We start from the raw sequence: 15,770 nt of genomic DNA, 5'->3' as shown, positions 1-15,770 counted from the left end.
CAAAATTGCAGTTTAACTTACCGAATCATAAATTATAAGTACGGTTCAACTTATATTTCTAATCAATTAGGAGATGCTTGAGCTTGAGTCAAGATCTCTAACACTAACAATGAGTTTATATATTCATTAAATTTTTTCAAAGGTCTTCAATCTGCTAATTGCTAGGTATCAAACAAGACCTTTGTGTCCTTTATGAAATTTTTAAACAATACTTTTGTGTCTAACTTGCCGAACCATAAATTATAAGTGTAGTTCAACTTATATTTCTAATCCATTAGGAGATGCTTGAGCTTAAGTCAAGATTTCTAACACTAACAATGAGTTTATAAATTCATTAACTTTTTTTTTAAGGTCTTCAATTTGCTAATTGCTAAGTACCAAACAAGACTTTTGTGTCCCTTATGAAATTTTTAAACAATACCTTTGTGTCCTTTGTGTCTAATTTGCCGAACCATAAATTATAAGTGCGGTTCAACTTATATTTCTAATCAATTAGGAGATGCTTGAGCTTAAGTCAAGATCTCTAACACTAACAATTACTTTATAAATCCGTTAAATTTTTTTAAAGGTCTTCAATTTCCTAATTGCTAAGTACCAAACAAGACCTTTGATCTTTCCAAAAAAAAAAAAAAACAAGACCTTTGTGTCCTTTATGAAATTTTTAAACAATACCTTTGTTCTTCTAACTCCCCTTAAGTTATATAGAGATTTTGTTAACACATCTATCATCTTGTTTTAGGTGGATAAAAGCCAAAAAATGGACCACAGTGTCATGTACATATCAGCAAATTCGTCATCAATATTTAATGTAACGTTGATTATTGCCTTTACCCACCAAACAAGGCATAGTATGAAAATGTAAGCCCAATGTGAAACAAATTTGCGGCAGGCCCACGTTTACTTACCCCACCAGTTTGGATCATAAAATCTCCGCAGTCAATGCGTTGAGGGCCCACAAATACTTTTGCTTGACCTACTCAAGGACAAATGGCGCCACATCGCAGCTTCGTTATGACTTGCGAGTTCCGAACTTGTGATGGTAAATACTTCATTGTTTCGTTGTAAATGTAATAAATGAATACTTTTTGTGAGATATAAAATATTTATTTGTTACATATAAACGAAATGAAGAAAGTAATTTTTTTAATGGCTAATAAATTCGTAATGAGCTAATATATTAAAACAATTAAAAAAAAACTCTTGCATACTGTGACAAATCTTAAAGGTCAGATTTTTCCATAATAACATATTATGATACAGTATAACTTGTTTTTGTATGGTGAGTTTTGGGCTCTAAACTACAAGGTTTAATTTTTTTAAAAAAAAAAACTTATGGGGTCAAGCCCAAGCCTGCCCCCAATGAAGATCCGTCATTGCTTGCATAACACGTAATATATTATTACATTTGTTTTGTTTTCAAAAAGCTTTGCTTCATTTTAATTTGAACAACTGTCAATGCATTATCGTCAAAATTATGGTCTCTAATTATTTATAAATTAAAAATTATGAAAAATAAATTTTTTAGATATATACCGTAAAATAAATTTAACACCATTTTATATATAAACATTGAGTTTTATATACAAAAAAAAAAAAAAATGATTAAAGTAGAATTTGTAAATACTTAAAAGTTAAAATAAAGTATTTATTTGAAAACTAAGAGAGTAATATGTAGTAGTATATGCCAATAAAGTATTTATTTGAAAATTAAGAGAGTAATATGTAGTAATATATTCTTATATGGGTTGACTCAGTCAGTCAATTCACTCAGTTGTACACCACAAAAAAAGTTAACAGTCAATAGTCAAGTTTTCTCCCTACACAAGCATTTGCCTTAACTTCAGTTCAAATGCTAAATCATTTGGTGCTTGCATGCTGTTCCATGTCATCATTCTAGAACGTTGGCCAAGAATCTTGTGAAATCTTGGACCTCAAATTCACCAAGCAAAGATTATTTGAGATTATCTGACACCACATGTTTGTATCTTCATTAATGCTATCTAAATTATAATCTACACTTGAGACTCTATTTAGCAGTATATATTTCAATAAATCTTGGACCTCAAATTCACCAAGCAAAGATTATTTTCAAAGATGCATAGTTTCAAGACTCTATTTAGCAGTAGATATTAATATTACTTGAGTAGTTGAAAGTTTTGACACTATGCATCTTTGAAAAAATTGTGAGAAGTAATATGAGCTTTTTTGACACATAAGAAAAATGTTGATTACGTGTAATTACATTGTACTTATATCGTGTGTATGTAAAATTATGGGATTTAACCTTTTCATTATTGAGATGTGAGTAGCGAATATTTCTTTTTATTTGTTCAGAAATACAATTTTGTTAGTTCTCGCCTGATTCAAGTTACAATTAGTATTCTTATTCATGTTTAAGGTGATCAAAGTAAATTCTATATTATTTTTTGAATAAAACCATTTTATTTGAGCAAGATGAATATTAATCATATCTCATAAATTTCATTATGGTGAACATGAAATCACACAATTTATATTATACAATGAAAGTGTCGTTCATTTAAGTACACAATTTTGAGTTAACCTAAATTAGTAATAAATATGAGAAACCTAGTTACCTAGCCCAATCATTTTAGATAAGAGCACAACGAATCTTAGTCGAAAAATGAATAGACTAGAACTCCAACTTGACTTATAATCACCTCTAAAATTAAGCCATCTAGAACACTAATAATTAGAAAAAGGTCATTAATCATGACTGTCAACTAGATTCCATCGTATATCTTGGACACTATCTCCCAAGGACCAAGACTTTAACCAATCAACTCAACTAGTCGACATCCACGAAATGACAACTAGTTTAGTTGATTACAATCTTAAGAGGTGATACTCAAAACCTATAATGAAATATCGTCTACATAATTCCATCTCATTTTTTATACGTGTTTGTGCCTATTTCTTGAACCAGTCCGCTTATGACAAAGTTACTAAAATACTCCTACATTTAGGGAAGACAATCCTCCACCAGCTAGAGCTAACTAAAATACCCTCATTTATTAGAGGTATCATCCTCTATAAATAGCAATGTATCATCTATCAAAAGGTAAGCAATGCTAAGTTACAAAATCCATAACATCTCTCTCTAAATTGATCACTTTATCTCTCTTTCTACCCCAATCATTTACTGATTTGAGCGTCAAAGGGGTGATCCCGAAATAATACGGATATACCCTTAATTAAAAGAAAAGTTGATCAATTAAAATCTAAAATGGTTGACTTTATGCAAGACATATAGTAGAGTACCTTAGTCTAGTCTAATTCTTGTAAGAACGAGTGCAAGCTTTGACGCACTCTAACCTTCTATACACGTCACTCCTCTACCACCACATAAACATTTACTCCTTAACTCTCTATTTCTCATTTTCTCTCTCTTAAAAGCCGCCATCTTTCAACGCTCTTCTTCTATTTTTCTCTTCTTTCTTTTATTATTGAATATACTTTCTCTTGTGTGAAACCAAATTAATCCCATCAAAAATAAAATACCAAACAATTGATCATCAATTTCGTGTAAGAAGAAAAAAAAAGGTCATAAGAAAGATTGAAGAAAAAACAGAGGACCAACAAAAAAAAAAAAGAAAAACAGGGGAAATTTGGAATTGTTGAGGAAGATGCATTAGAAGAAAATGAAGAAATTTGGGTTATTATTTTGAGCTTGGCGTGGAAGAAAAGAAAAGAAAAAGGAAAACTCCATTTAAATTTACAAGAATTTTCTAACGAGGTTTGTTTTTCTTTTCTCTTGTTTTGATATTTATACTTTCAAAATGTGGTCTTTATTAATTTATTAAAATTGTAATTTTCCCATTTCTTAGAGCTCATTTTTGCTAAAAAAAAGGGATTTTTTTGGTTTAATTTGATGGTATCCCCTGTATTTGCAGCATAATTTTGGCTAAGAAGAGGTAATTTCTTAGATGGAAATAGCAATTTTTTGTTTTATTATTTTTCCCATTTTGTATATGATTGTGATAAATTTTTATTTTTTTTATAAATGGCTGAATCTAATGAATTTTTAAATACCCACTAATTAACTTGATCTGGGTAATGCCACAATATATTATATATTATCTTGAAATTTGTCTCAAAAAAAAAAAGTTCCTTGCATTTTTGAATTTTGAGTTTTGATTGAAGTTGAAATGGATTTTACATTCTTCATATAATTATTGTTAATTTCCTTATTCTATATGTGATTAGTATATATTTTGTGGATTTGAATTGATGATTGGTTTAGTTTAGATTATGTAGTTAACTACTTATGTTTTTCATGATATTTTAGTTCATAAAGTGAAATTTGAGACCTAGGAAATTGAGTGAAATGAAAACTGAAGCTTCTTTGTAGGGCTTTTACTTTTGCTTTTATGACAAAAAGAAAAGAAAAAGGGCAACACTAGAATAGTGAGATTCTTATTATCAAAAATAGACAAATAGTAGCTTTAATTTAAACAAGGAGTTCAAATTTTTCACCTGTTCTCCTGATTTTTAGGCAAATATAGGCTAAATGTATCTAGGATATGCTAAAGTAATAACTTTGTTATAATGTAGGGGTAATCTCTAGTTAATTATGATTTATGAAAGATTTAAGGTAGTGAATTGGAGCTTCTGAAATTCTCCTGCATCGAAAATCGTTGGCTGAGGCCGAGGTGCTAGACACTGGTGACTCTCCTTGTGTTTGCAATTCATATATAGATGATTTGAATTGTGCAGAAGCAAGTATATTGATTGCATCTTGTTCAATTTTTGGTGACAGATATAGATATAACAGGAGGAACATGGCGAACCAGCAGCATCCGAAAGCCAGACTAGTTAAATGTCCGAAATGTGCGAGGATTCTTCCAGAACCAAAACATGTTCCTTTGTATACCTGTGGTGGATGTGGTACAATCCTTCAAGGTAATCGATCATCTCTAGTTCAAGAACGAGCTGAATTTTAACATGAGACTATATCTTTATCGAACATTGTCGTTTTTGCACCTTTATTGATGAATGTTCAAAATTTCCAAGCATCAGTTAATATTTGACTAATTATGAACAAGATTGATCAAATTCTTTTAATGGTCTGGACAATAACTTTCTTGGTGCAAACTGTTGATCTGTATACTATGTTATGCCACTGAAATGATAATGTGATAACTTTGCTGGATGTATTTTTATTCATGATGTACTAATCTTATAGGCATTGCTTGTAAAATGCAGCTAAACACTATAAAGGTAAAAATGAATCCCTATCACAGGGTTCAAATGGGCAACCCATTGAACAGAGTAACGGTATTAACCATTCTTCTGATGGTGGAGAATCTAGTGGCTCAAGTCGAAAATCAAGCTCTTATATTACTGAAGAGTCAGCTAAAATTGAAAGGCAGGATCTGGATGCTGCTGAAAACAGCCGTCAGTCTGTGCAAAATGGAGCTACAGATTCTGCCCATCAAACTTCTATATTGGCCGACGAGTCGAGTTTCCCTACGAAAAGAGAAAATGGAGAGATAATAAACACCACTATAGACAAATCTCAGTCGAGGGATCATGTTTTGAGTGAAGACCCTATTGCCCTTGTAAACACAGAATCAGCAGAACAGACCACAGCAGCTGCAGCGATAAATGATAACAATGGTCAGTGTGATGACACTGCTGTTGAAAATCACAGTCGCAGTCAGCAACAGAGAAGAAATTTGCATGATGATGGAAAAACCTATACATCAGATGAGAAGAAAGAATCGGAGCAACCTCAACCTGCTTTCATAATTGAAGCAATAGAAGATAATGATGATCAACATGATCAAGGACAGGTTGAAGATGAGAGAAAGGCTTCTACGTCAAACACTTCTGACTATCAAGTAGAAGGTAATGCTTCAGATGGTGAGATGTCCAGAAAAGACACAGAGAGAAAACACTCTTGTGAAGATATCTCGAGAGAGGAGATTAATTCTAATTGCCTTGATGCTGCTGATAAGCCAAAAGTAGCACAATTGGCCAAGGAAGATGGAAATGGAGAGGACCAGAATAATTCTGTAGAGTGTATGACGGAGCAACTATCAACGGAGGCTCCATTGTCAACTGAGATTATTAAGTGTGTGAGCAAATCAGACGTGTTCGATGAACCTTCAAGGAAAAACATAGAGAGCGCAAACGACAGTGCTGTCTACAAGTCTGAACAGGTGCAATGCAGTAATACACCAGAAATTTCGGAAGCAGTCAATACACACAAAGAAGTTGATGGCTTACTCAATGCAGTTGGAAGACCTCCCTCCAAAAATTCTCTTGTAAATGATGATGGAAGTGTTTCTTCCTCTGATAAAAATGTTCATCAAGTTCCAGTGCAACTAGAGGTGGCAAGATTAGCCAATGAAGATGATAATAGGAAGGAGCAGAACAACTCTGTAGAGTGCATGACAGAGAAGCTATCAACTGAGACTCCATTATCAGCTGAGATTACCGAATGTGGTAGCAAATCGAAGATAGTCAGGGTAACTTCAGGGCATAACATTGATAAATCTAAAGACAATGTTGTTTATGAGTCTGAACAGCTGCAATGCACTGATAAACCTGAAACATCGGTGGCGGTTGGTATGCACAAACAAGTTGATGGCTTGCTCAAAGAGGTTCCAAGATCTCCAATCAAAAACTCACTTGCTTATGATGGAAGTATCTCTTCCTCTGATGAAAATGATAGTCAAGTTCCTGGACAATATATGCATGTTACTGCTGAAGAAAATCCTAAATGGGATAATCTTCCATCAGACAGAATGACTTCTAATTATTTAGGGACTCGACCTCAGGCTAAAAGTTTTTCATCGACACTGTTACCTGAGAAGCTCAAGAGCAGCATTATGGAGGAAGAAGAAAATAGAATCCCGGGCCCCGGGAGAAACAGGACAGGCAATCTTAATATAAACAGCTTCATGCATAGGGTTCCAAACTACCGAAGAAGTGCTGATATGGCCTTTGAAACAGGGAGCTCTTCTAGTTATGTACATGACGATCCCCCATTTGAGCAGATGCGTCGTCGTCCTTATAGGTCACGGTATCACGGTTATGTTGACAGATCAAGGGACCATGGTTGGAAAGAAAAAGAGTTTCTTCCAATGTACTATGATTACGAAACATCAGGAGAAATTTACCACGGAGCCAAGTATCATGGTTATACTGACAGGAGGAGAAGAGCAGAAAGCTGGTCTATAAGTGGTCCTCTCCCACCAATGCCATCATACTCAGGAGAGGTGTTCAACGGAAGGTACCAAAATTCTGAGCCCTATGTACATCGCCACCATGATAATTTAAGGTGGTCTGCCCAGTTACCCCCACATGCATTCTGTTGTCGCCCGAAGTGGGATCCATATGACTCTTACTCGACAAGTCCACAGCGATATGCTGATTTAGAGCCCTATAGTTGGGCCCATGATACAGTCTCTGTATCTGATGATCAAAGGCATAAAGATGAGATCTTGAGAAGAGTTTACTTGAGGGAGAAACGACAAGCTGTGAAAAGACATGTCCAACCTTTGGCAGGTGGTGCTCCCTTCATCACATGCTATTTCTGCCTCAACGTTCTACAACTTCCCCAACACTCTCTCCTTCCTGGAAGAAAGTTCAACAGGCTAAAGTGTGGTGCTTGCTCGAAAGTTGTCGAAGTTTCCCTTGAAAAAGAAGGTTGTTTAAGTGGAGCATCCAATATCGACAGAAATACTATATTGGATTCATCCGCTAATGGAAATCATTCTCATGGAAGCAGCTTGATCACTGCAAATGGTAGAGAATTGCTTCCACAAGATTCATTGGGTAGAGGGCAAAGAAAGATGGTGCCTGGAAATTCAAGATCGGGAGACAGAATGATAGGATCACATGATGCAGAACCACCCGAATCTTTAGAGGAAAAACGGGTGAATGTAACCTGGCAACTTCCTGCTAGGAGTAAGTCACCACTCCACAGGCTGATGGGATACTCTACACCTCAGGACTTGTTAACTGCACATGAAGCTGATACAGAATACAACAGTTCGGGCTCGGAAGTACAGATGGATCCTTAGAAAAGTAGCAAGGAACCTGTAGTTTTGGACGAACCTGAAACAAATGACATTAACAACTCGTGGTTCACAGCTGTGAGGCGTCTGATACATGGGCGAGACTCGAGACCAGTAAAGCATTTTGCATTTGTTGTGCCTTATGGCTTATGCTATATGGTTGAAGAGTTTGCCTTGTAATATATTCTTTGTATGTATTCATTCTTGTATAGACATAGACTATACTGTACTGATTGGTTATATTGAGATTTTTGCAAAGCTGGTTCCTTCCTCTTTTTGTATGTCTATGGATTAATAAAGATCTAATTGATAGAGAGGAAGCACAGTTTAGATCAGTTAATGACGTTTCGGGCCAACACATTAAGAAAAGAATAAGAATCGCTTACTTATGTATATATAAGAATTAACTTATGTAATAGAGTCGATCCACTAAGACTAAGATATTGAGCAGCGGTGTAGGATCAAATATTTTCTTTTTTGGTTTGGTGGGAAATCTTTAAGATATAATATTTTCTTTTTTGGTTTGGTGGGAAATCTTTAAGATATATAGGCATTAATCAGGGGTTGTTACTCTTAGAAATGAACAATAAAGAAGTAAAAAACTACAGGCTCCATAGTCCATACCATACCACAGTAGAAGGAACAGTGCACTAGCAGAACTTTGGACTTGTTTGTTTATTGTTGTTGATAACTGAGAACAATATGTTCTACTTAGTATTGACAGAAGGCATGAAAATAAATATAACCTAAGATTTGGGCTTGCTACTAATCAGAAAATTACTGATTACAAGTTTATTGTGTCTTGTTCTCTTGTATTATTGTTGTCTAATTGGCAATTGATTTCCATGAATAAGTAAAGATAGGGGTTTAAGTACATATAGAAAAGTCTATAGTTAAGTTTAATTTAATCCAAACTTGTCAAATTAGATTGGAAATTTAAATCAGAAAAAGTTTGGATTAGATTTGGACTCAAATTTTCAAGTCCAGCAAATTTGGACAGATCTTGGACTCAACCATCCGGAGTCCATATTCGAATGTTGAGTCCAACTTTTTTTGATATACTCCCTCCGTTTCCTAAAGATCTTCCCACTTACTGTTCCTACAGATACCAAGGAAAATCAAGTTGTGTGGGGCATGGTGTGAGTAAAGTAGGAGAGAGAAAGGGGTTAAGATAAATAAACAAATAAAAAGGGGTTAAATTAGGAGAGAGAAATGGAGTAAAATTGAATTAATAATGTGATGGTGGACCATATGATAGTGACATGAGAGGGTAAATAGGGAAATTTGTTTTGCCAAATAAGGAATAAAGCAAAAGAGGGAAGATCTTTTGGAAACACCCTTAAACGGAAAGAGGGAAGATCTTTAGGAAACGGATGGAGTATATATATGTATATATAGTTCATGAAGAAAAGTAAAATGAAATAGATTTTCTAATTTGGTTTTAAATTTAATTTTGCTAAAATGAGTTAATATTTTTTTAATAAAATGGCCTTGGGGGGGGGGGGTTTGGAAAATTGAACTAGATGTCAACTTTTTAAAAAAAGTTTGGAGTAAATTGAACTGGAAATTGATTCAATATCTTAAGTCCAAAAACTTTGGACAGGATTTGGACTTGCCAAAATTTAATGTAGTCCTTCTAGTTTACACCTTTAAGACGATATTCCTAACAGGGGGAATATTATTTGTAGATAATATTCCTATTAATTATGTTTTCTACCAGCATCAAGAAAATTTTCGATTCACTCGTAATAATGAAAGATATTATACTTCATTCTAAGGGCATGTTCTCCTCATCTTATTTTCAGTTCAATTGAATTCAATTCAATTCAATTCAGCTCTGGACAATACTTTTACTCTCACATATTACTATTCATTTCATTTCAGTTCAGCTGTTTATGCCGAAAAAATAGACCCTAAATTATCATACGACGGTTGCACCAAAGCTAAGGACATAACAAATCAAAATATATTAGCAAAAAATCCGAAGCAAAATTTTTTCTATTTTCTCCGAAGTATCTATTATTTCATAATAAAATACTTTGTTTTTACTGTATCGTACCATGTATCATTTGATAACCCAAGAAGCCCTCCAAACTTCTCGTAGATGTATGAGAAAAGTCGAAACAAACAAAAAACAACCTTCTCATAATTTATTTATTGATCATCCAAAATTGTCATAGAATTCTCAACAAGAATTTTGTTCTTGTTACAAGCTTGATGTTGATAAATACACGAATCTAGAAATTCATTTCGGACAATTGAACCTTCTCAAACTTTTTTTTTTAAGAACTAAAAAGAATCGTGTCAAAATTTTCTTATTTCTAATTCAAATGTAAACTTTAATACAACTTGATTTTTTTTTTTCATATTAGCAATAATCGATATTTCCAATAAAAAATTACATTTCTATAACAAACATTAAGCCAAAAATTTCTTCATATGGATCGTGTTTTTTGTAATCGTCACTCGGAGGACTTAGCGCATCTTTTCTCTAGTTGCCCTTTTGTTCTAGGTGTGTTTGAGGATCTCCATGACCATATGAATTGGTGTGCTCCTCCTGTTATTGAGAATGATATGCCTATGCCCTTTGTTGATTATATGTTAAATTTGAAATCTTCTTTCTTGATCTCCCAAGTTGAGATTTTTGCTATAACTTGGTGGTTTGTTTGGTATAAATTGCTCCCCAATTAAAGTCAGTATGATGATTAGAGCTTATGTGCATAAGATTAGGCTTCTTCGGGACGCGATTGATGCAGTTGATGTTCAGCTTTCTCTACAGTCTAGTCAGAAGAGTGGTGTTTCTTATGGTAAGTCTAGGATCCGGGATCAGGTTAGTTGGTCCCCTCCCCTTTCTGACTATTGTAAAGTTCATTTTGATGGTTCTAAGCTTCTAAATGGTCAAGCCTCCTTTGGCTTTGTCATTCGCGATACCGAAGGGAATGTTTGTTATGTGGTGCTGGTGCTTTAGACTCACCCAATTCTATTCTTGTTGCTGAAGCTAGAGGCCTTCGTGAAGGTATTAGAGGGGTCATTTCTTTGAGTATTGGTAAAATTGTTATTGAAGGTGACAATTTGGTTGTTGTTAACTCTATTAGAAATATTTGGAAAATTCCTTGGACGATTAATTCCATTATTTTAGATGCAGGTGAAGATTTAAAACATTTTGAAGATGTCCAAATTCGGCATGCGTTTCGGGAAGCTAATGCGGCTGCGGATTGGATGGCACATTGCGGCCACGCGACGACTAATACTACTTACTGGTTTGATGTTCCTGATTTCCCTTTTGCTGTAATCATCCGCAAGGATGCTTTAGGGTGGCCCAAATCTTGAGATCCCCTAGTTTCTTTCCTTTATATATTTAAAAAAACAACACAAGGGATCGCCGAGGCCAAACATTTAACAATCTATAAAAACCAATCAATCAAAACCAAAAATTCATCATTTATAGAACAATTTAATACTTCTTTTTGGGCCTTTTCTTAGGTCCTCCTACACCATTATAGTCCAACCACAATTCGAAAGAAATTACATAGCCAACACAAAAAAAAAACCTGACTGATTCACCAATTTTTTTCCTAAGATGCACAAAACAAGACAATTTTACACGTTTTGTGGTTAAGATAAAATACTCAACATACAAGTAGTATATGATTGAAGCTCTTTCTTTGTTGCAGATCTACCTTATACTACTCTAACCCAATTTACATCATACAAGTAAAATTCTGAAGAGAGAGAAATCAGTATTGATTTTTGAAGGTCTTTTACTCACAACTTCGGAAAAAAGAAAACCCAGCAAAATCAGCATTTACCCAGGTCTTTTTTTTCTTTGCGATTGTTAAATTTTCACCTCAATTTTCATTCGGCAATTGTATTGTTTGATTGTGTTATTGGGTAACTTTTAATTTTGCGTATAATTTTATTTTTTGATGTGGATCTGCTTATTCTTTATCTTGTTTTCTTCGAAAAAATTCATAAATTTATTGTAGTTGTATTGATTGCAACCCTAGAATTTAGCTATTGAAGTGTTATCTCTTGTTGATTTTCTGAATTTATTTGTTTCAGGAGTTTTTGGTGTTGACCTTGTTTGACTATGGCGAACAAATCTCAAATCCCAACAAAGAATTCTGCATTTATAGCTGTAATTGCTGATGAGGTATGAATTATGGCATCTATAAATAGAATTTGCATTGGTTTTGTTGTTCAACATACAAGAAAGATGAATTTTTTTGAGTTGACTGAGCTGATGTATATTTAGGGTTTAACTTTCCTTGTGAAATTTTATCAATAGATTGAATTTGTTGATCGAGTATTCGATCTTAATGATGATCTAATGCACAATGCTAGTTTTTGACTTGATATGAGCGCGTCTTAGTTTGTGTCAAGTCTATGAGGGTGACTTTGACAGTAGTATCGGGTAATTTCTCGAAGCTTTTGTGGGATTTTGTTATTTAGATAATTGTCACTCACGGCCCATTTGGTAGTTGGTTATAAATGATGGTAATGGGAATGAATTTGTGTGTAAATTTGTGAAGAATGTCATTGTCCATTCTCATGGTAATGCTAATTTATACTAAAGTATCCACTTTCCTTCTTGATTTTTCGTTCCCGTCCAATACCACCTTGTAGGTGGTAATGAGTGGTAATGAAATATGCTTCCCCTTGGAGACAAAAACACAAGTTTAGGGATGAGATTGCTTGTCCATGGAGAAAAAATGTCTCCCCATGGAGATTTTAAGGTCCCTATAAAATTACACTTAAAATTCATTCTCATTACCGCAATTTATTAACGGCTATCAAATGAGCCGTCAAGGTATTGATGAGATGGCCTCTATGATATAGGGTACTTGATATTTTGTTTCTGATTGGATGATACAAGCATTTTACATAATATATGAGGTTGGATGCTGGTTAAAGTTGAATATATTTCGACTTCAAGATCAATGACCTACTTTCAACTTGCTTTACATGGAAAATACTGCCCGTGGAATAATCTTGAAGCTATGCTCTACCATGGCATATGCAAAGGTAGTGAGGTGGCAAAGAGAGACCTCGTGTGTAGGGAATTTATAGTTTGTTGCTTCGCTTAGAATGCTTTTGGTCCTAACCATTTAGGGTAATGTTGCTTATATCATGACGTCCCCAGAACTCTGCTCTAGTGAGATATATGTTGGATTGTTGTTGCTGTTCTATATACTCAAGCTCTATATTAATTTCTTTCATGCAGGATACTGTTACTGGATTCTTACTTGCTGGAGTTGGTAATGTTGATATCCGGAGGAAAACAAACTACCTGATTGTAGACAGTAGTAAGTGATTGAAACTCAAAAGGCATACAACTTTTACTAATTGCAGTCAAGCATGCCAATTGTTGGACCCATGTTTTCCCCTTGTTTGACACTGCAGCAGCTTTTTATTACAAGTAGTAGTCATTCTAATTGGCATTATTTTATTGGGGAATTGCAGTCTACACTCTACAATAGTCTAAATAACCAGAGAGGGTGGATGACTGAATGATTATGCTGTTGTTTTCACTCTTTTCACTCATTAAAGTTGCTATTCTTTTTTGATATGGGTAACCAGAGAGGCTGGATTCAACCTGATTTGTGGATCATTCTTTTCACTCGTTGAAGCTGCAATTGTTTCTTGATAAACCTTTGATAATTTGGTATTTTTTTTCTCACTTAACCTTTTTTATTTTGTTTAGAAACAACGGTAAAACAAATTGAAGAAGCATTCAAGGAGTTCACAGCAAGGGAGGACATTGCGATTGTATTGATTAGCCAATATGTAAGTTCATTTACATTATGAGTGGTTATTGCGATAGTAGATACTCGCTTGACTTTGTGTTTTATAAACTGATTTTCTTGTTTCTGAAATTGGATTTCCTTTTTATGAATGAAAGTCAATTGAGTTTTGATCAAGATACTCTAGTATATTAGCACATATAGAATGATATGGAATTGAGTGCCAGGTTTAATTTATCTCTTTGTACCTAGGGGAGTAGTATATCTATGTTGCTCCTGATGTTTACTTCCTTTTGTTTCTTTCTAATAGCAAATTTTTACACACTTCCCGTCACATCACTTGGACCTTTAAAGTCTTTAATTATCCATAGTAAAAATGATAAAAGTTGATATTTTATTAATACAAGATAAATATAATATTATACATGCCAAGTTGAAGTGTTAGTAATCTTAGTATACACCAAGGTTAGTATATGAATCGTGCAAAAGTCAAAGTTGCCATCAAAAGAAACAAAGTGTTTGATGGCTGAAGCTTTCTGCTTTGTGGTTGTTGCTGTTGTTCTTCTTCCTCTTCTTCTGTTCTCCTTTTTTTCTTTTTCTCTTTTTACTGGTAGCGGCGTGGAAAAGCATTCTGATCTCATGTAATGCATGTTGACACATTGGTTTTTTTTTTCGTCAACATAGAATTTGTACCTACACTTCAAAAGCCAGCATATAATGTTATTATGTCTTTATTGACCTCCTCTAATCTCACCAGATGAGAAGCGCTGCCCCTTTCTCTCTTGGAAGTATGGTTGCCCATAATAAACATCGTTGCCCTTTTGCAGATTGCAAATATGATCAGATTTCTGGTTGATAGCTACAACAAACCAATTCCAGCAATTTTGGAGATTCCATCGAAAGACCATCCGTATGATGCTGCTCACGATTCAGTCCTTTCTCGGGTGAAATACCTCTTTTCTGCTGAATCAGCAGCGGGATCAAGCAGATTTTAGGCATATTCCCGCCTGAATGTTGAATGCTGTGAATTTAAACTAGAATGTTCACTTTTCTGAGAGTTGATATTCCAATGTTGATGTTCTAAATAAGGAATGCGATTAATTTTGTCTTATTTATTTGTAATCCTATAAAGAGTTATACTCTGAACCAAACGCGAGTTTAGCAGTCCCATGTTTATGCTCCATTCAATTTGGATATTCTCTTGTTTCTAATCAGTAAAATTGTTATGAGCTCTGCTTTAAAGAGTGTTGTTCTATGCATGGGAGGACGGAAAATTTGTCATCTAAAGTACCAATCTGGTTGCTCTCCAAACGATCAAACCTTGATTCACTGTATTGAGATTCGAGTTGGCATTTCAGGTAAATGGCTTGTGTTTATGTTTTGTTTTGCGTCAAATTATAATACGATAATTGATGAAACCAGGTTGAATCCAAATTTCCCATATATGGGTTTCTCTCGGCTTCAATGATCGAGTCATGTCGGTTTTGGTAACATTGTCTTGTTTTACAGTTTTAGAGATTGACAACTCTTATTCAGAATTTGAGATCCCAGGCCCTGCCAGTCTAAAGGATACACTACATAATGAATATATTGATTTTCTTCTCAAGCAACGCGCTCGATGTGGCAGCATAGTCCTTCGTAACGATCAAGACTGGTAAGTCCGTCTGTCCAAACAATTGTCCATGTACCAGTAGAGGATTCGGCAGCTCCTGCACCCCTGCTTCTTCGGGTGGAACTCCAGGTTGAGGAGATTCACAGTTAAAGGTGCTACCTTTAATGAAGACGACATATGTGACTAATAGGGTTGAAAAATAGAATGCAAGAAGTTCCATTTGTTCAATAAATTTTCCCTCTTTTTTTTCAGTTTGTCCACTATTACTGTTCTAATTACGTCCTGGTATGGGATTATTTGGACTACAAAATCAAATCAAATTATCGAACAAGATTTGATAAATGCGTCAACAAATTGGAATTCATG

At 34.4% G+C, this 15,770-nt stretch overlaps 2 protein-coding genes across 3 annotated transcripts; both read left to right on the top strand.

The window, feature by feature from the left end:
• The first annotated feature begins 3,294 nt into the window (after positions 1 to 3,294).
• LOC104894584 (hypothetical protein) lies at positions 3,295 to 8,323 on the top strand. Of its 2 annotated transcripts, none has more exons than XM_048643947.2 (3): positions 3,295 to 3,757; positions 4,787 to 4,923; positions 5,227 to 8,323. In XM_048643947.2, exons 2-3 carry the CDS (start codon positions 4,803 to 4,805, stop codon positions 8,052 to 8,054), a joined length of 2,949 nt encoding a protein of 982 aa, XP_048499904.1. In that variant the 5' UTR covers positions 3,295 to 3,757; positions 4,787 to 4,802; the 3' UTR covers positions 8,055 to 8,323. The 2 variants fall into 2 exon arrangements, with proteins under 2 accessions (XP_048499904.1, XP_010679152.2); XM_010680850.4 differs by having other exon boundaries at positions 3,298 to 3,757; positions 4,781 to 4,923.
• Positions 8,324 to 11,573: 3,250 nt separating this feature from the next.
• Positions 11,574 to 15,047, top strand: LOC104894585 (V-type proton ATPase subunit F). The gene is made up of 5 exons (XM_010680851.4): positions 11,574 to 11,861; positions 12,111 to 12,201; positions 13,273 to 13,354; positions 13,753 to 13,835; positions 14,620 to 15,047. The coding sequence occupies exons 2-5, from the start codon at positions 12,139 to 12,141 to the stop codon at positions 14,785 to 14,787; spliced, it is 396 nt and encodes a 131-aa protein (XP_010679153.1). The 5' UTR covers positions 11,574 to 11,861; positions 12,111 to 12,138; the 3' UTR covers positions 14,788 to 15,047.
• Positions 15,048 to 15,770: the final 723 nt, after the last annotated feature.

The sequence above is a fragment of the Beta vulgaris genome, chromosome 5 (genome assembly GCF_026745355.1).
Source record: "Beta vulgaris subsp. vulgaris cultivar EL10 chromosome 5, EL10.2, whole genome shotgun sequence".
In the NCBI taxonomy this organism is placed as follows: Eukaryota; Viridiplantae; Streptophyta; class Magnoliopsida; order Caryophyllales; family Amaranthaceae; genus Beta; species Beta vulgaris.
The sequence above is the reverse complement of the archived record's forward strand: the minus strand, read 5'-3'. Positions and strand labels throughout refer to the sequence as shown.

Bases quoted from the DNA above. Each gene is read 5' to 3' on its own strand.
- LOC104894585 (XM_010680851.4), top strand. From the start codon at position 12,139: ATGGCGAACAAATCTCAAATCCCAACAAAGAATTCTGCATTTATAGCT. The intron at 12,202-13,272 runs GTATGAATTATG...TCTTTCATGCAG, and splicing joins TAGCTGTAATTGCTGATGAG to GATACTGTTACTGGATTCTT. The intron at 13,836-14,619 runs GTAAGTTCATTT...GCCCTTTTGCAG, and splicing joins TTGTATTGATTAGCCAATAT to ATTGCAAATATGATCAGATT.
- LOC104894584 (XM_048643947.2), top strand. From the start codon at position 4,803: ATGGCGAACCAGCAGCATCCGAAAGCCAGACTAGTTAAATGTCCGAAA. The intron at 4,924-5,226 runs GTAATCGATCAT...TGTAAAATGCAG, and splicing joins ATGTGGTACAATCCTTCAAG to CTAAACACTATAAAGGTAAA.